The 17,649-nt window shown below is 57.9% G+C and overlaps 1 protein-coding gene across 2 annotated transcripts; it reads left to right on the plus strand.

The window, feature by feature from the left end:
• Positions 1 to 867: 867 nt before the first annotated feature.
• Positions 868 to 17,192, plus strand: CA9 (carbonic anhydrase 9). Of its 2 annotated transcripts, XM_052777881.1 has the most exons (12): positions 870 to 1,161; positions 8,414 to 8,443; positions 9,723 to 9,893; positions 12,019 to 12,161; positions 12,940 to 13,032; positions 13,327 to 13,393; positions 13,713 to 13,870; positions 14,013 to 14,154; positions 16,298 to 16,321; positions 16,494 to 16,523; positions 16,668 to 16,761; positions 16,916 to 17,192. In XM_052777881.1, exons 1-12 carry the CDS (start codon positions 1,041 to 1,043, stop codon positions 16,977 to 16,979), a joined length of 1,137 nt encoding a protein of 378 aa, XP_052633841.1. In that variant the 5' UTR covers positions 870 to 1,040; the 3' UTR covers positions 16,980 to 17,192. The 2 variants fall into 2 exon arrangements, with proteins under 2 accessions (XP_052633842.1, XP_052633841.1); XM_052777882.1 differs by lacking the exon at positions 16,298 to 16,321 and having other exon boundaries at positions 868 to 1,161.
• Positions 17,193 to 17,649: the final 457 nt, after the last annotated feature.

Here is a 17,649-nt window from a genome sequence, read left to right on the forward strand (position 1 = left end):
TCCAGGTACACTATGTACATACGCTGCCGCTGCAGCCACACGCTTCCCGCCACCTCTGAGGAGCAAACGAAAGGCAAGTCTTCTGCCCAGAGCAGAGCTGTGTCATCCTCTAGACTCAATAGAAAGAAATGCTTTTCTTAACTGGACATCACTATGAAGAGGGGACACCCGCTGCTGAGGGGTCACTCACCCAACACTGAGGAGAGGGGGCACCCACCACTGAGGGGTCCATTGCCCACCACTGGGAAGAGGGGACACCATCGCTGAGGGGTCCTTCACCCAACACTGAGGAGAGGGGACACCCACCGCTGAGGGGCCCATTGCCCACCATTAAGGAGAGGGGACATCCACCACTGAGGGGCCCATTGCCCACCATTAAGGAGAGGGGACATCCACCACTGAGGGGCCCATTGCCCACCATTAAGGAGAGGGGACACCCGCCGTTGAGGGGTCCTTCACCCAACACTGAGGAGAGGGGACACTCACGGCTGAGGGGTCCTTCACCCAAAACTGAGAAGAGGAGACACCCACCGCTGAGGGGTCCCTCACCCACCACTGGGAAGAGGGGACACTCACCACTGGGGAGAGGGGACACCCACCACTGGGGAGAGGGGACACCCACCACTGAGGGATCTTTCACGCACCATCGGGGAGGGGAGACACCCAGCGCTGAGGGGTCCTTCACCCAGCACTGAGGAGAGGGGACACCACCGCTGAAGGGTCCGAGGAGCCGACGGGGCTCCCCCGCCCCCCGCGCAGGGGCCCCAGCCATGTGCCGGCGGGGGGCTGACGCGGGGCGGGGTGGGGCCGACCCGCGGTGGCGTGGGGCTGTCGCGGGTTCGAGTCCGTCGTCGGGCGGCTCACCTGGCCGGGCCGGGCCGGGCGGCAGACTTTGCCTCCAGCCTCTATAAAAGGTAACGGCGGCGTGAGTCAGAGCCGCCGCCTCCTCCCCGCCCGCTCTCACGTACGCGCCGCCGGGCGGGCGGGCAGGCAGGCACGGAGCCGCCGCCGGCCGTCCCGCACCCGCGCACTTGCTGGAGATGAGCCGCGCCGCGCTGCGGGTCACCCTCCTGCTCCTGGCCGCCCTGGGCCGGCCCGGCGCCGGCAGCGAGCACGACGAAGAGCACGGCGGCCAGGACACCCCGAGCTCCCGGGAGAAAGGTGAGCAGGGGGTCCCCCGTGCGCGCGGGGCGCCCCGATGCGCGGGGCACCCCGCTGCTGGGTTCGGGGGTCCCCGATGCACGGGGCACCCTGAGGGACGGTGCACCCCGGTGCTGGGCTTGGGGTCCCTGGCGCCTGGGCACCCTGATGCACGGGGCACCCCAGTACTGAGTTTGGGGTCCCTGATGCACGGTGTGCCCTGATGGACGGGGTTCCCCCCCTTGCTGGGTTTGGGATCCTTGATGTATGGGGGACCCCGATGCATGGGGAGCTGGATTTGGGATGCCTAGTGCTTTGGGGGTGTCCCCAATGCTGGGGAGCTCTCTCCTTTCTTGGTTTGGGGCGGGGGGGGGGCGGGAGCTGCTGTACCTCCAGCTGCACCCTTGTTAGGGGCCCAGGTGTGTCCCAGTGGGGTGTCCCTGTGGGGCTGTTCCCCCCCAGCATCGCCCAGCTGCGTGAGCTGCTCCCCGCCAGCACGTCCCTGCCTTTGTCCCTGCTCCCGCCAACTCCTGTGCTGCCCGACCCCTGCCCAGGGGCTGGGGGCCCCCGCCTTGTGCGCAGCCCTTTTCCTCCACTAAGTCCCTTTTGCATCAGATTAGGGGGCTCACAGCTGCTGGTAAGGGGGTAGCCGGGGCTGTGCAGCAAGCGGTGCCTTGCCGGGACCGCCTGGAGTGTCCAGCCCCGGACCCCGGCGTGGCAGGATGGCAGCCGGTCCCCTTTGTCCTGCAGCATGGCCTCTCTGCAGCGGGGTCCGCTGTGCCTGACCCTGCATCCACGTTGTCCCCCCACAGCCCAGTGAGGACAGGGTCTGGCCCCGCTGCGGAGTTGGTGGGGGTCTGCCCCATGGCTGACAATGGGAAACGGGGGACATGCCTGAACTCAGAGCTGGGTGGTATTGTGTGTCCCCTCCCCTGAGCTGTCTTGCTGGCGGTGTGGGGGCTTTCAGATTTCAGGGTCACTGTTTCGGAGGAGAAGCCCTGGGTCTTTGGTCTTCGTCCCTTTTCTGACTGGGGACTGTGGCACTGCAGTGCTTAGCAGGGATTTTTGGGGCAGTGCTGTGCATCTGCTCGCGTGGGGCTGAGCGCTGCTCTGGGATGTTCCTGTCCCTGGCTATGCTCCTCGTCCCAGCTTTGCCCGTGGGTTTGTTTCCCGGGCTCAGCCTTATAGCATGTCCTTGGTTTTGCCTCCGGTAAGAAGTTGCCCTGACCTGTGCCAGGACAGCTGCCCTGTGGTATGGACCGGCAAGTGTTTGGTGCCAGGAGCTGCTTTTGTTATTGCAATGAATCACATTTCTTACCAGAGCTACTCTTGCTGGGCTGAGCACTGGACAGAGATGGGGACGCAGATGGTCCTTGCCACAGAGATGAAGTAACCCAGGCCACAGGGTGGGAGGGTATCAGGCGTTCAGCATACCCGTGTGGTGCGCTGGCAGCAAGCGGCTGGCTACCGCGTGGGGTTTGAGATGGGTGGGTGGGGAGATTGGGATGGAGATGGGAAAAGGAGGTGAGGGGTTGGAAGGTGGCAGGGAGGTAGGTAGGGAACAGGCAGCCTGGCCCACGCTGTACCGCTGTTAGAGGCTGAAGATCTGGCTGGAGTCCTGTGAGGGAGCAGGTCTCAGCTGGAACCCACCAAGGCTCTCACCAGGTGCTAGAAGCTGCATGTCTCGGTACCACTGCCGGGTGATGTGCTAGGTCCCTCTTCCTTGAGGCTTCTGCATGAGGTCAGGCTGGTGGCCCCCCCCCACCCTGGGCACTCAGCACAAGCCGAGGAGTTGTCACTGAGGCTTGCCCAGAGACCTGAGTCCTGTGTTATGGGTGTCTTTGGGCAACAGTAACTCCCTTTTCCACTGCAGCCTGTTTCTTCTCTTCTTCCTATTCAGACATGTCGTGCTCTCCGTGTCCTCTTCTTGCTCATTCCCCAATGTCCTTTTCTTCCAGCTGAGCCCATTTCTCTTGCTCAATACCCCTTATTCATCTCATTCCCCAGCTCTGAGCACTGATCTGTACCCGGGTTTTCCCCATTGTTATCCCTTCTGCTGGGATGGCCCTTTCTCTGCAGCACTCTGATTTTTTCCACTTTCCCCTGGCACTTGGTCGTGCAGCTGGGTTCACAGGGAGCAGGAATGTGCCCTGGAGTAAAGCCTGCCCTATGCCTTCCTCCACCCAAACCCTTGTCCCTCTCGGGGGGAGCTGGCCCAGTCTTGGGCCCCGCAGCCTGAGCACTCCTCCCACAGGAGCACAAAGAACAATCCCTGCAGCAACCTGTGCTACCAGTGGCTGATTAAAGGCTGATCCCAAAGACTTACAGTGGGTCAGAGTTTATAAACACAAAGGGGCTTTAGTGCAGCCGGGCTTGGGAGGGATCAGTGCCCCCATGGGCAGCGCACAGGGTGGTGTCCTGGGCTGAAAGAACACGGGTGCTGCATGGGGTGTATGTCTGGATGGAGAATCCAGGGCTGTGCTGGCAGAGGTAGGGCTGGGATGGCACAGCCCCTGGTAGAAAGGCTCCTCATGAGGCTTGGCAGAAGGATGCTTGGGTTGTGTGCCCCACTGCCCAGACCCCATGCCTGGGCCATGCTTGCCACAGACTTGCCTGGAGAGCTGTCTGCGGGCAGCATGAACACGGTGGCACAGTCTGGGTACCGTGATCAGGTTATTGCTCGCAAGGGACAAGGTGCTTGGATGTGTTTTGTAGACTGGGACCTGGCTGCTGTGGCTGGTCCCTGCTTTGAGACCTGCACTCTGTCCATTTCTGCATGTCCTGGTACCTCCTGGCTCACTGAGCATCAGGAATAACACCCCGTTTTCCCTCTTCTCTCGGCCATGAGCTCTACTCGTCCCCCCACAGCCTGGGACTGATCTGCAGACAAGGGTTTCTTCCTTAGGGTCACAGCAAGTGGTCCTGCCCTGCAAACTGGTGTCATCCCACAGGGCTTTGACTGGGGTCTGTCCCACGGCTGGGTCCCAGCGGGGAGAGGAGGCTCTGGCAGGATCCCAGTGCTCCCTGTGGCTGAGCACAGGGCATCATGTGCCCAGTTGATAAGAGCACGATGTCTGAGCTAGAAGTGAGCCTGCTGCCCTGCCTGCCACACACAAGCCATTGAACTTCTGCTGGAGTTCAAGGTGAGCAGGCAGCACTGATGGCCGCGTTGCTGCCAGGCAGCATCCATGCTGCGAATGGCACACGAATTTCAGTGTCGTTAGGTGCCCTGCAGCAGCTTCAGGCTGCGTACCCCCTAAAATGTGGAAAGCTGAAGTTGGAGGGGGCAGACATATAGGGCAGACCCTCTGGTCTCCCTCCTTATTGCCTGGCTCTGCTGAGGGGTGTCTCTTGCTCTGTGCAAAGGATCCCGAGTCCCTCAGCTGCGTGGTACATCCCTGTGTCCCCGTGGTGAGGTCTCCTGGGATCAGCCTGCTGCATTGGTGCCTTTCCTACGTGGGACCGTAGTTGTGCTGGCTCCTTACCCCGCCAAAAGCTGCTCCTACCCTCCCTCCTGGGCTGCAGAACATGCCGAGCAGCACGCTGGTAATGGCAGCGTCTGCCTGAACTCGGCAGGAAAGTGTTGTTGGATGGTGTTGGATGTCAAGGAGGGAAGGGAGCTGGCGCTTGCAGCAGCGCCAGTATCCCAAAATGGGAGGGCCGAGGGGGAGTGAGCAACAGGGGGAGAAAGCACGAAGGAAGTAGGGAGGGAGGGAGGGAAAGGGGGAAACTCGGCTGGATCACAGGCTGCTGGGGGAAGAGGGGTGGCATTTAGTGCTCAGCTGGACTAGAGGGGCTCTGCGTGGCTGAGCACGGAGGCTTTCTTGCCTGCAAGGGCAGGCAGCTCCTGTTGGTACCCCGCTAGGTTTTCCTGCTGGGACCCCTGCAAGGAGTCCTCTTCTTGCATGTTATCTCCCAGCGTGCTCATCACAGCAGCAAGGTTGTTTCCTCCCACTTTTTTGGGAGTGCTTTGCAGTCCCTGCCGGGGCTGTGGGTGCTCAGGGGTAGGGCAGGGCGTGCAAAGAGCTGCAGCACCCACTGCTGAGGTGCAGCCGCATCTGTTGTGGTGAGTGGCAGCAGTTCAGCACAATGGAGACCTGGCACCACGCGGCTTTCTGAGGGAGAAGACGTGCTCCGACGGGAGCGTGGGAGGCAGGCTGAAATTATGCAAATCGACATTTGGGCAGGGCAGTGGGTTAATGTTCATGGCAAAGGGCTGCAAGATTGCGAATGCCCCCACGTGGAAGGGACTGGAGTATTGCAGGGCTCCTCCGAGCCACGCTGAGGCTGGGGCAGATGCTGAGAGCCCAGCCCAGCGCCCGGACTAGGCTCGCCTCGATGCTCTCTTGCAGCCTGCCCTTGCAGCATGCCTTGCGGGATGCCTGCCCAACTGGGTGGCCTGTCTGTGCCGTAGCTGCACCCAGATCCACAGGATGGGGAAACACACTCGGGTGGCTTCAGTGTGTGGATAAGTGCTCGTGGATCCTCTTGGCTCTGATGCCAAGAGACCCCCAGGGAAGTCTGTTGGATGGATCGGAGTGACTCCTGGGTGCAGCTGCAGCCTTCCGGGTGTTCAAAGTTGCTGAGCAGTGTTGGTGGGAGGCTGCGAGGAGGGTCCAGACCCCCCTTGGCTGAGGGAACAGGCAGGCACGGGGCAACGTGGGAGCCTGGGGTGGGTAGCACGGTGCTGACGCAGCAGGGCAGGTGCCAGCACGGTGCTGTTGCTCAATCTACAGTATGATGTTTGAGTTGTTTTCTGTCAAGGCAGAGTCCTGGAGGTGAGCAGAAAGTGGGGTGCCGGGGCAGGCCGTGCCAGTTGAGGCATGTGCAGTGAGCCAAGGCACCACGTGCCAACCCCAGGCTGCTGTGCCTCACCTGCCAGGACTGCCCCAATGGTGAGTGCCCCTCAGCAGGGCTCCCCATGCGGATAGGCACCTTCGTGCTGCAGGAGGGGAATCCTGCCTAGGAAGCAGCAAATGTGGCCCTTGTGTGCAAGCCATGACCACCTCGTGCAGATAGTACCAGGTGGGGCAGGAGAGCAAGGTCAGGGTGGGGGAAGGTATGGGGTGTTTCCAGAGGAGGGTCGGTGTACTCTGGATTTTGGTGCATCATCGGTGTCCGGGGAGTGGGTAAGCTTTGTGTGAGCAAGGTGGGCAGGATGAATCTCAACTTGCTGCAGCACAGCTGGGTGCATCCCAGGGCAGTGCCATGCAAGCAGGCACGGAGAGGGCACTGCAGCCTGTCCTGGGCATATGTGTTCCTGCGTGATGCAGGCAGCCGTGGCTTGCCCAGCCCTCTGCTTGCTGCCCCTTTCTTCATATGCCTTTGGGAGTACCCCATGCCTGGGCAAGTGACTCCCAAGCATCAGTCCTGAGCATCAGAAGTGCTGCAGAGATGAGTCACCGGCAATGCTGGAGGAAGCCCCGAGGACTGTTCCCATCTCTGCAACTACTGGTGCCCCTAAGCACCCTCCAGCCCTTCCCAGCCCAGTTTTGCTGTGGCCATCTGCTCTCCAGGGCAGCAGCTGCACCAAAGGCCCCCAGCAGCGCCCATGCCTGGATCCTCGCTGAGAGGAGGACAGGATCCTGCTGGGCTTGGGGCCTCCCATAGGACGTCTGGGCCTGGGAAAGTGTTCCTCTTTCTTTCTCACCCCTGAACTGGAATTCACTCCTATTAATAGCAAATGGCTGTCGATAGCTGTTGTCAGCGGCAGGGATGGGGACCAGAGCAGCACCTGCTGAGGCCCTCCTGCATCCTGGCCAGGCTGGCAGGCATTTGGCCCTGCCAAGGGACAGAGGTGGTATCGGGGCTGGACTGCACCTGCTAAATGCTCCTCCATGTCCTTGCACCCTGGGGAGCTGATGGAAGCAGGTGTAGATGCTGCCCCTGGCTGCTGGGTGCATGCACTCCTTTGCCCCAAGCCTGTCCCAACCTGGCACCCTCCCCTCCTGCCCTCGTGGGCCGGGATACGCCAACAGCCTGTCTGCAGTGATAAGCATGCTGGTAAGGAAAAGTCAGAGGAGGACCCTATGAATTGCCTGTTGTTGCCCAGTCAGGGCAGGGGCATAAAACTTATGGGCCACATTTCTCCTGACTGGGGCAAATCCAAGCTCCACATCCCTTTGCCTGGAGCTGGTTGCATGCAGAAAGGCTGGGGATAGCCAAGGTGTTTGGTCAGGGGCATCTGAGAAGAGGTTCTGGGGCACCTCTAAGGGCAGCTCCAGTGATGTGCCAGGAGCCCGTGCTTTACTGGCATCTCTGGAGGAGAGTGATGGTGTGAAGGCCAGTGTGTGGAGCGCTGTCATGCCCTCAGGACCTGCGCCAGGAGGGCTTTGCTCCCTCTAGATCTACACACTGGGGACATCCCCAGCCGTGGAAGGCTCAGGGCACATCCTGCCCTGCCATGGCCACTGTGTGCCCCTTGGGTGACATGGGATGTGCAGACGTCCTGGCACAGGCTCCCCCATCCTCCCTCCTGCTTTTCATAGGGAAAGGGTTTGTGCATGGTAGGACCCTTATGGAGCTCTGCAGGGAATTTACAGGTTGGGTGAGTTGGGACAGGGGGCTGCCAGGATGGGAGCTGGGTATTTGGTCTGGCACATTTTCCTTTGCCAGTCTGCCCCCATGGTAGGGGCACTCACTGATGAGGAAGACAGGTTTTTGGTCCTCGTTTGCTTCCTCTGCTGTGAGTCCCAAGGGCTGCTTTCCCTGGTGGGAGGAGGGTGTCTGCGCAGTGCAATGCAGCTCACTGCCCAAATTCCTCATGGTGTGGGAGCTGCTCTTCCCCGCACCACCTCCAGCACTTCAGCGTCGCAGGAGTGCCACCAGGACAGCCGCTTCCCTGGCTGCTCTTGCTGACAGAGCTTGAGCAGGGAAGCTGCAGACCTGCCTCTTTAAGTGCTTTGTCTTGGGACAGTGGGAGGTTTTGGCTGCTCCCGAGTAGCTGCAAGAGCGCTGGTACAGCTGCTCAGTGACGGAAGCCAGTACTTCTGATTTTTCCATTACAAGGATGGCAACAAAGCATCAAGCCCTGGGGTTTTCCCTCTGGCCGACAACTGCAGGACACCTGGCCCTGCTCAGAGGCAGTGCCTTCTAGGAGCATCCCCCTGGCTGGGGCAGTGGGAGGAGTGGGAAAGTGAAGGCAGGGAGGGCAGTTGAAGGCAGTGGGAGCCCAGAGACCTGCTGCCGGGGCTGGGACCGCTGCCTGGCAGAGGTGTGTTTGCTGCCAACCTTTCCCTTCCATTCATGTGGGTTTTTTTCTCTTTTTTTCAAGGTCCTGGCCACAGTCACTGGAGCTATGAAGGTAAATACCCTGCAGTTACTCCTGCTTTTTTCCTACCACCCGGCAGACCCTGGGCCTGAGCCAGCCGTGGTTAATGATTACAGGGCTCCTGTGCGCACTCCACAGCTCACCCTTCCCTCCTGCCTGACCCTGATGCTTCAGCGGTGCCCAAACCTGGGCACGGATGGGCTGAAGAGCCGGGGGTTGCTCTGATCTGAGCGGGAAGCAGCAGCTCCACCAAGGGTTTCCCCAGCCCCCGGGTGTGGGGGGATGACCCTCGCGCAGGGCTCCTCCCTGAACAGGAGCTCCCCTGATCCTGTGCCAAGCAGGGAAGCAGGCTGGGCTCTCCAGGCTTGACTTGCAGCCCGTGCTGGGACTTTGACCTGCCCAGGGATTAGCTTGTGTCCTCACCTCTGTCCTCTGTCATCCTCCTTCCCCATCCTGCCTGGCCCAGTGCTCCCATCATGGCCTGGGGGGCTTCTCCACAGCACCCACGATGGGCATCACTGCAGTGCTAGCACAAACACACCCCTTCCCGCTGCGGTGGTGGGCCAGGCGCCAGCACCACCACTCTGCTCAGGACTAGGGGCTGGCTTGGACCTGCTAATGCTGAGCTCCATCTTTACGGGGGTCCTGTGAGGGGCTGGGCAGGGGATGAGCCTGGGTTTGCACTGGCCCAAGACGTGTTGGAATCAGCCCCCTGCAGTGCAAGGGGAGGTTTCTGGGGCATCAGCCATGCTTATCCCAGCTATGGCACTGGGGAGAGGTGGCAGTTCAAGCAGCCACCCCAGCCATGCGAGCTGGCCCTTTGCAGGGCTGTACCAGTGTAGTTAACTGGTAGGAACCTGTCAGACCTGTAGCTGTGGGCTCGTGTGATCCCATCAGCACTGCGGTACCTCGCTCAAGTAGCAGCACGGGCGAAGTGGTGGGTCGATACCTGCCAGAGGCCAGGCCGTGCCCGTGCAAGGCAAGTGTGTGATGAGCTGCAGAGCAGCAGCTCTTTGGCTTGCCAAGTCCACTTGTAAATGATCTCGCGCTCTTCCCAAACACCCCAAAAATAGACTTTCCTGGCAGCTCACCACACTCTGAGACCTTTCCTGATACAGCTGCGTGCAGTCACATGGTGGCACAGAGCTGCTCCCAAGCTAAGTTGATGGAAATTAGCCTTACGTGCTCGGCTTCTTCCCTGGCCAGTGCCTGTCCTCTTCCCCACCACCACCCACCATACCAAAATTCCATTCTGGTGGGCTCCTTGCCTGGGTGGTCTCACTGGCTCTCCCTCCCTTCCTCCTCATGCCAGACCGGGAGCACTGGGGTGTGGACTACCCAGATTGCGCGGGCACCGTGCAGTCACCCATCAACATTGACACAGCCAAGACCATCTTCAGCCCCCAGCTGCGGCCGATCCAGCTCTCTGGCTACAGCCTGCCCGCCAACGAGAAGCTCAAGCTGAGGAACAATGGGCACACAGGTGGGTGCAAAGGCACGGACAGAGGCTGGAGCATAAGCAGAGCCCGCCCAGCATCTCCTGGCAGGACCAGGCTTCTCTGATAACTCTTCTGTGCTCTGGGAAGGGGATTCTCTTGCAGCTGCAGTCATATTGCCTTCAAGGACAAACGGGAAGCATCGAGCTGTTGAGCCTTTACAGGTCCATGCACTTTCCTGGCTGGAGGGGAGAAACCAGGAGATGGAGAACTTGCCACTCACTGCCTTTAGGAGCTGGCTCCAGGAATTTGTTAAAATCCACATTTCCTTTAAAAATGTGCCCCTGATATTTCTGATGCAGGTTTGCAGCCACTGGTTCCTCCCCTGCATTTCACTTTCAAAGTACTAGTCAGTCTCTGATGTGACTTAGCTTTTAAGGTACCTACCTCTCAGTCTTTTAGGACATGACATTGGCCAGCTTCTTTAAGTCTGTGCTTCAGGATGCCATCTCAAGACCTTAAGAAATTTTTATAGGTCTTTTGTTTCCCTTCTCCAGTTTTAGAATGTTTTTTTGGAAAGTCTGGACACAACTTATTCACATTATTTTAGTATTGGTCTCACCATGCCAGATATGGAGGAAAAACACATCTTCTTCCCGCTCACCACCCCACAGCTGGGGATGGTGGGTCCTGGTTACTACCAGCTTTTTCTGGGAGCAAGCCAAGTGTTTTGTGCGTACTGGTGTCTGCCAGTCCCTGAGCTAAGAAAAGGTGGTGGAGAAAGGGACTTAAAAATTTGCTGACAGTGTGATAAGGCACCCTCTTGCCCTGATAGCTAGTGAGAAGGAGCTGACCTCTGTATACAGCAAACTCAACAGGTCGGACTCGCTGTGCATGGTCAGATCAGCTGTGTGGTGCATGCACAGAGCTTTGCATTATGGCCTCCTGCCCTAGCGTGCCTGCAGAGTTAAACTAGTTGAGCTCAGTAGTTGCTATTTTAGACACCCTGGCATCTGGTGTTGCTTGGTGTTTAGAAAAGCAGTCAGAGCATTTTCATTGGGGTGGGTGGGGGAAGTAGTTTCTCACATGCTTATAAGATGCCTTTTTTTATTCTGGCAACTACCGGTCTGCTTTATGAAAAGCCATAAATAAATAAAGTTGCAAGTCCAGTGAGATATTTGTACAGTTACTCTTTTTTGTAATATAAAGTGTATACGCTGTATAAGTTTTTTCAAGGGCCTGAAAATGACTCAGGTAGCTAGTAGGAGGAATGCAATGATTTAGATATACAAAAGAAATGTAAAAGCACATAAATTCCCATGGAGGGAGCAGTCTGCCACTGCCTCTATTTGAGTTTTATATCTCTGAACCCAGTGACAGGGAACACAGGAGAGGACAAATGACTCATCACAGCCCTGTTATGCGGTTAATCCCGAATCTGTGCCCTAGCTCTGTGGTGTGACTAAGGGACACTTCACTTATAAAGAAGGAGGAAGGAAAAGAGTTGATATTAAAAATGAGGAAAAGGTGCTTAGAAGGATAGGACAGCCTTTCTCAGAGTCCAGGAATGCTCCTGATATTTTTGCCATGTGTCCAGGTAACTCAGCTTTTAGATTTGCCACACTGCTGCATGAGTCCAAGATAGCTGGCTAAACCACATTGAAGTAAAAGGCAAAACCAAGTACGTATTTACTGTACCCAAAGAGGCTGCTTCTTTGAAAGGTTGCAGCTCTCTCTGTCCAACTGCCCTGCTCTTGTAGGTATTCACCACTCTGCCAATATCCTTCTCCATGAATTTTGTCCACGGTCTCTTTATATTATTCTCACTTAATGAATAAATTGTTGGATAACATTCAGCTTGGAGCTGGCCCCTGGGAATCTCTGCAGAGTGGCTCTTCACTTTCCAGCATTTTCATAGCAGATGTTTTTGAAGCTGATGTATTTACTGGGGTGCCCTACAACCTGAAGTTGAAAGTTGAACCCTGCCGCATTAGCACAGCTCTGGGTATTGACTTGCCCATAGCCTTATGAAAGATGGAAAGCAAAGTTTGTTTGTTGTGACCTACTTCCACAAGCCCAGGTTGACTCTTTGCCTTGGGACATCTCTGCGTACCTGTGGGACGGACTGGGCTTTGTGTTTCACTGACCGACCTCTTCCGTGTGCCTCTGCAGTTCTCCTCGAGCTGCCCGAGTCACTGGCCATCACTGGCGGCTATGCCCAGCAGTATCGAGCCGTGCAGCTGCACCTGCACTGGGGCTCCCCGTCAGGACCCGGCTCGGAGCACACCGTCAACGGGCACCGCTTTGCTGCAGAGGTAAGGAGCCCTCGTGGCAGTGGATGCATCCTCTCCTCTACCGCTGCTGGGCAGGGAAATTGCTGGAGTGCTGTCTTGCTCCTAACCCGTGGACCTGGTTGTCACTGGATGAATGCTGTAACCCCTGGCCAGGATCCCTGCTCCCTGGGCAGCTCTGCAGCAGCAGAGCTCAATGCAGGAGGCCAAGCTTTGGTACTGAGCCAGACTCACACTGCAGCCTGCAGTGCAGAGATGAAGAGGAGACCACCCTCCAGGACGCTCTGCCCACAGGTGGACTGGGGCTGGCTGCGTGTGAGTGGTGCAGCCTGTCCCCACACTGCAGCCTGGTCCTGGGCTGATGGAGCAGGAGCTGAAGCGGTTCCTGGACTGGGGGAGCCAGGTCCCGGGGCAGCTGTGAGCAGCCTGCTTTAGAAGCTGCAGGGACTGTTTACTCTGTACACACTGTCCTCCTGCTCTGCCAGCTCCCATCTGGTTTTATCCCTCCTGCTCTAGTGGCTGTCCTCAAACTGAGCCCGGCTCTGCAGTACGACCCCCTGGTATCTAGGGCAGAGTGCTGCTTTGCTGTTGCTGACCAGGGAAGTTCCTGTGGGCAGACCACACTTGCTGCTTTACAGCAGCACATTTTCTTGGTCCCACCAGCATATGCCCCTCCTAGGAGGGCTGCTCGTCATGGGTGCATGTCTCTCCTGGCCATTGCTCCGGCACGCTGGAGCCCTGTGGGGGTGAGCACCTCCCGGAGGTGCCCATTCTGCATCGGGATTGCCTGTTTCCCTTCCAGATCCACGTCGTCCACTACAACACCAAGTATGACACCTTTAAGGAGGCAATGGTCCATCCAGATGGCCTGGCCGTATTGGGAGCCTTCCTGGAGGTAAGTCCCATAGATCGGCCCTGACCGAGAAGGGGTAGGAGCAGAGGGAGGGTGGGACTGGGGTGGGCAAGAGTCAGGCAGTTTTGGGGACTGGCAAAGGTGCAAATGCTCCTGGGGAGAAGGGGAGAGAGAGGGCAGTCCAGAGGGCAGAGCAGCCCTGATAGGAGAAAGGGGTCACCAGGATAGGGTGCCTCTCAGAGGGAGCAATACCCCCCTGCTGGCATTGCCATCACAGGCTGGTCTCCATTTGGCCCCTGTCTTCTTTGTCATTACTGTGGGGTCTCTGTGTTGCAGGTCGGGCCAAGGGAGAACCCTTACTATCAGGAAATACTTGAGCATCTGTACAAAATCCAAAGAGAAGGTAAGGTCCTGTCCGACCTAGTACTTGTCTCAGGTGCTGCAGCCCAGCAGAGAAACCTGCTGCACAGCAGAGAGACGTTGCAGCAGGCATTTGCTGTATGTATGCGAGAAGGGAAGCATTGCACAGCTTGCACAGAACAGCTCTCCAAGGTGCCCTCTGCTCGCACGTGCTTTCCCTTGCCTCCAGGGCAAACCCACTGCTCTTTCTCCAGTGCACCAGTAGCAGCAGTGCCAGGCTGCCCATGATCTCTGTGCTGGTCCTGCCTGTTGTCCTCCAAGGGGTTGCCCCAGTCTCACTCCCATGGTGCTGCTTCTCCTAGGTGAGGAAGTCTTGGTGCCTGGATTCAACATTGCAGGTCTGCTGCCTGCCAACTTGAAACTGTACTTCCACTACAATGGCTCTCTGACCACCCCTCCCTGCTACCAGACGGTGAAGTGGACAGTCTTCAACCAGACCATGCTGCTCTCTCATGACCAGGTCCGTCAGGGCAATGAGCTCCACGCTGGGTCTTGCCCAGCGTCTCCCTGCAAGTGTGCACCATCTGTGCTGGTCCCCTGGGGCTCACCTGGCTCCCAAAGGCAGAATGCACCCCACTCTGCTCATGTTGTTCTCCTTCCAGATGTCAATGCTGGTGATGAGCCTGAGAAATGACGACAGCAAACCTCTGCAGAACAATTACCGGATGATGCAGGACCTGCACAGGCGACGGGTGCTGTCAAGTTTCCAGACCACCCTCTTTTCAGTGAAGCAGCTGCCTCCTGGTAAGAAGTGTGTGAGCGTGCTCAGGCTGCACCCAGCTGCAGGGATGCAGAGACAGGGCAAGGAGCAGGAGTCAAGGCTTTGCATCGCTTACAGAAATGCAGTATTTGCATGGGTTAGCCCTGCCTGGCAGGTGACTTACAGCAGCACTAGTCTCAGGGTCCTGCTCTCCCCATTTCTGCACTTCTCTCACCCTGCCTAGGGAAGATCAGTTTCTAGGAAATATTCTATCCTTGGTCTTGCAGAAATAACAGTAGCAGGACTAGGGGATGTATGGTCAGGGGCAAACAGCCAGGTCCTAGCATCCCAGCTAGCTTCTTCATCCCTAGATGCAATAGCTAAATTCAGTAGGAGCTGCAGAGGTACAGCCTTGCAGCGAGCACCCCACCACCAAACCCTGCGGGAAGGGCAGTGCAGGGCACCCCTCCAGAAGCCTGTGCTCTGCCAGTGGGGCCACGCAGCCATCCTGGCCTGGCATATGGTCCCCTGCCTGAGGCATCCCTGTCTGCCTGTCCTCAGTTTGTCCTCAAAGGCCTTTCTTGCACGGGTGGTTTCCAGCGATGAGTAGAAATTCCTGTTAATCCTCAGGTGTGACTATCGCTCTGCATTGCTGAGTTCTTGCCCGTTGCTGCTCTCAGAAGTCACTGGGGTTTTTCTGTCCAACATCCTGTTCCCTTTCTGTTTTGATGGCATTTCCTACACCTTGTGTCAAGGTGACTAATAGAAACAGTACACAGGCTTGGTCCCAGGCCCTTAGGCAATGCCTCGGTAACCACACACTGCGGTGCAAGGCACTTCCCTTCACCGTCCCACCTGCAGCCAGCTTGCTAACTGCAGGCTTTTAATCACCGTGCTCTTCAGCCTGGCTAGCAGTTTCCCATGTGGCACTGCATCAAATGCTTCACTGAATTTAGGAGAGATAAAATCTACCACGTTTTCTTTGTCTAGAATATCACTTATCAAAGAACGATACCGGGTTAGGCTGGCATGCTCTATCTTTGGTAAACCTGTTAGATACTTTATCATATTTTCCATTTACCTCCAAGCCTTTCTTTTCCCACTTTCTTGCAGAAGCTGTTCCAAAGCCTCCAGCCTATGAGGCTGGGGCGAGGGGGGAGTAGCCCAGTTCACCTTTTTTTTTCTTTCCTTATTTGCTATTTCTATCCAACCTCCACTTTAACAAAGCCACGAAGCCCTGGTTCCTGGAGTGCCAGGACACTGTCCCAGTACTCCTGGATGAGGTTACCAGTCCCCCACCTTGTGTGCATGGGGTTGTGGGTGTTTTCTCCCCACCTTGGTGCTGATAACTGCCTCCTTTAGCCCTGGGGCTGCTGAGCGCTGAGATGGGAGTGCTGTGGGGTCATGTCTTGCTTCGCTTGCAGCTGCACCTCCGGCGCCCACGCTTGTTGATCTTTCCCCAGTCACCCCCAGTTCAGGAGAGCTGCTCTTGTCCCCGGCTGCTGGGCGAAGGCGGCGGCTTCCCTGCAGTGGCTGCGCAGCTGGATACAGCCCACAGATAGTGCCACTCTGCGTGCGATACCCGAGCTGTGTACAGATGATAATGCAGCTGTTTAAAAGCCATGCTGTCATGCCGGGTAAATATTTGCCCAGCACAGCTCCCGCCCAGCATGTAGGGCCACCAAGCCATCCCCATGCAGGGTACCCTGCCAGCAACAGCCAGCTGCCTCCTCCTGGGGAGCTGCTCGCCATCTCACCACAGTTCCCATAGTTGCTGCCTGCTGGGCTCACCCTGTGCCCCTCTCCGGGGTCTCCTGCGAGATTTGGTGCAGTCATGGGGTGCTGCAGTGCTCGGCACCCTGCTTGCCTGCTTCCCAAGTGGTGGCAACAGCAACAGGGGTTTCGGGCTGGCCTCAGTGAGGCTTTTGTGCAGGCTGTGGTTCAGGGATCCTTTTTTTTCCCCCCTTCTCTCAATGCTTCTGGCAGGGTGTCAGGACTAGGCTTCCTGCAGCAAGATGCTGTAAGCTGCTGGGGATCTGGCAGGCAGCTCTCCCCTGCCTGCTCACGGGTGATGGGGAGTCTTGCAGGCAGCCCTGCTTTGTCCGTGCAGCCTAAAGCCCTGCAGGCTTGACGCTTCCCTCCCCAAACACCTCAGGCAGCCTCCTGACTGCGTTGTCTCTCTTCCAGGTAGCGACAGCTCAGCAACAACAGGTAGGTGAGGGGCTGGCCTGAAGGAGGGGAAGGTGGCCGGGGGGTGTACCTGTCTGGGAAGGGGGGACATGGCAGCCTTGTGCTGAGCTGGGGGGCAGGTACCCATGGTGGGTTTGCAGGGCTGCCCTAGCATCTGTGCAGCTGGCTCCCATCATCTTTGTCTTCTTTGCAGAAGGACAATCCAGCTCTTCATTTCACGCAGGTAAGCATGCTCAGCAGAGGCTGCTGCCTTCGCGTCCCCTCTGCCTTCAGGCTACTGGCCTGCTCCAGCCTTGCCCCGTCTCCCTCGTCCAGTAGCTGCAGGGGGGACCATTCCCAGTGTAACGTGCTTGTGCTTGGCTTGCAGGGGATGTGCTGGCCGTGCTCTTTGGGGTGCTCTTTGCCATCACAGCACTGGCCTTCCTGCTGTACATCTACAAGCACCGCAGCCAGAATGCACGGTGAGTGATGGGGAGCTGCAGGAGGAGGGGGCCCAGGGGTAGCACAGGCCTGGGACATGAGAAGGGGGGGTTGAGGGTGGTCTCTCGGGCAGCCAGATGGGTAAGCAGGGCCCCCCTGCCTGCTCTAACAGTCCTCCCCTTCCTCCCCTACCAGGCTGGACTCACCAACCAAATCCAAGGTCATCTACACAGCAGCCACCACAGAGAACACTGCGTGAGCCCTACGCTTCTGCAGCAGTCCCAGCCCCGCCAGTTCAGCCTGCCACCCCATTTCCCCTCACTCCCACCTGCAGAGAGGGCCAGTGCTCCAGCATCCCTCAGCTGCACAGGCTGCCCACACAGACTGTTTGCCTGGGGTAGCATCTGGCCCCAGCAGATACTTTTGTTATAAAAAAAGGTAAAAACGTATTTAAAAAAAAAAAGTAAAAGCCTCCCATGGTGCCAGCCCTTTCTGCTGTCCTTGTGCAAAGCTGTGGGGCAGGAAAGGGTACCAGTGGAGCTGGACCCACAGCAGAGAGAGGTGCGCAGGGACCCCTTCCTGACCGGCAGAAGACAGCATCGGCCTCCATGCCCCGGGCACAGCTCCAGAGCAAGCAGCGCAGGGCTCCTTGCACACCCCAGCCCTGCCCTCCATCACTCTGGGACTTCTTCCTCCTCTTATTTGTGCAAAGCATTGGAACAACATAGCTGAAGCTTGTTAGGGCTGGAGAAAGGCAGAGCTGAAGGTGGCAGAGCCACCACTTCCTTGCTGGCCAGTCCCCACCCAGCTCCCCTCCACCTCGACCGTAGCTGGAGTGATCCTAGATCCATGGCTGCCTCCCACCTTTCCTGGTGGCTCCAGTGCAGCTGGAGGCAAGCCCCAGGGTGCTCTACGGCCATGCCAAAACC

The sequence above is a fragment of the Harpia harpyja genome, chromosome Z, assembly GCF_026419915.1.
Source record: "Harpia harpyja isolate bHarHar1 chromosome Z, bHarHar1 primary haplotype, whole genome shotgun sequence".
NCBI classification, from domain to species: domain Eukaryota; kingdom Metazoa; phylum Chordata; class Aves; order Accipitriformes; family Accipitridae; genus Harpia; species Harpia harpyja.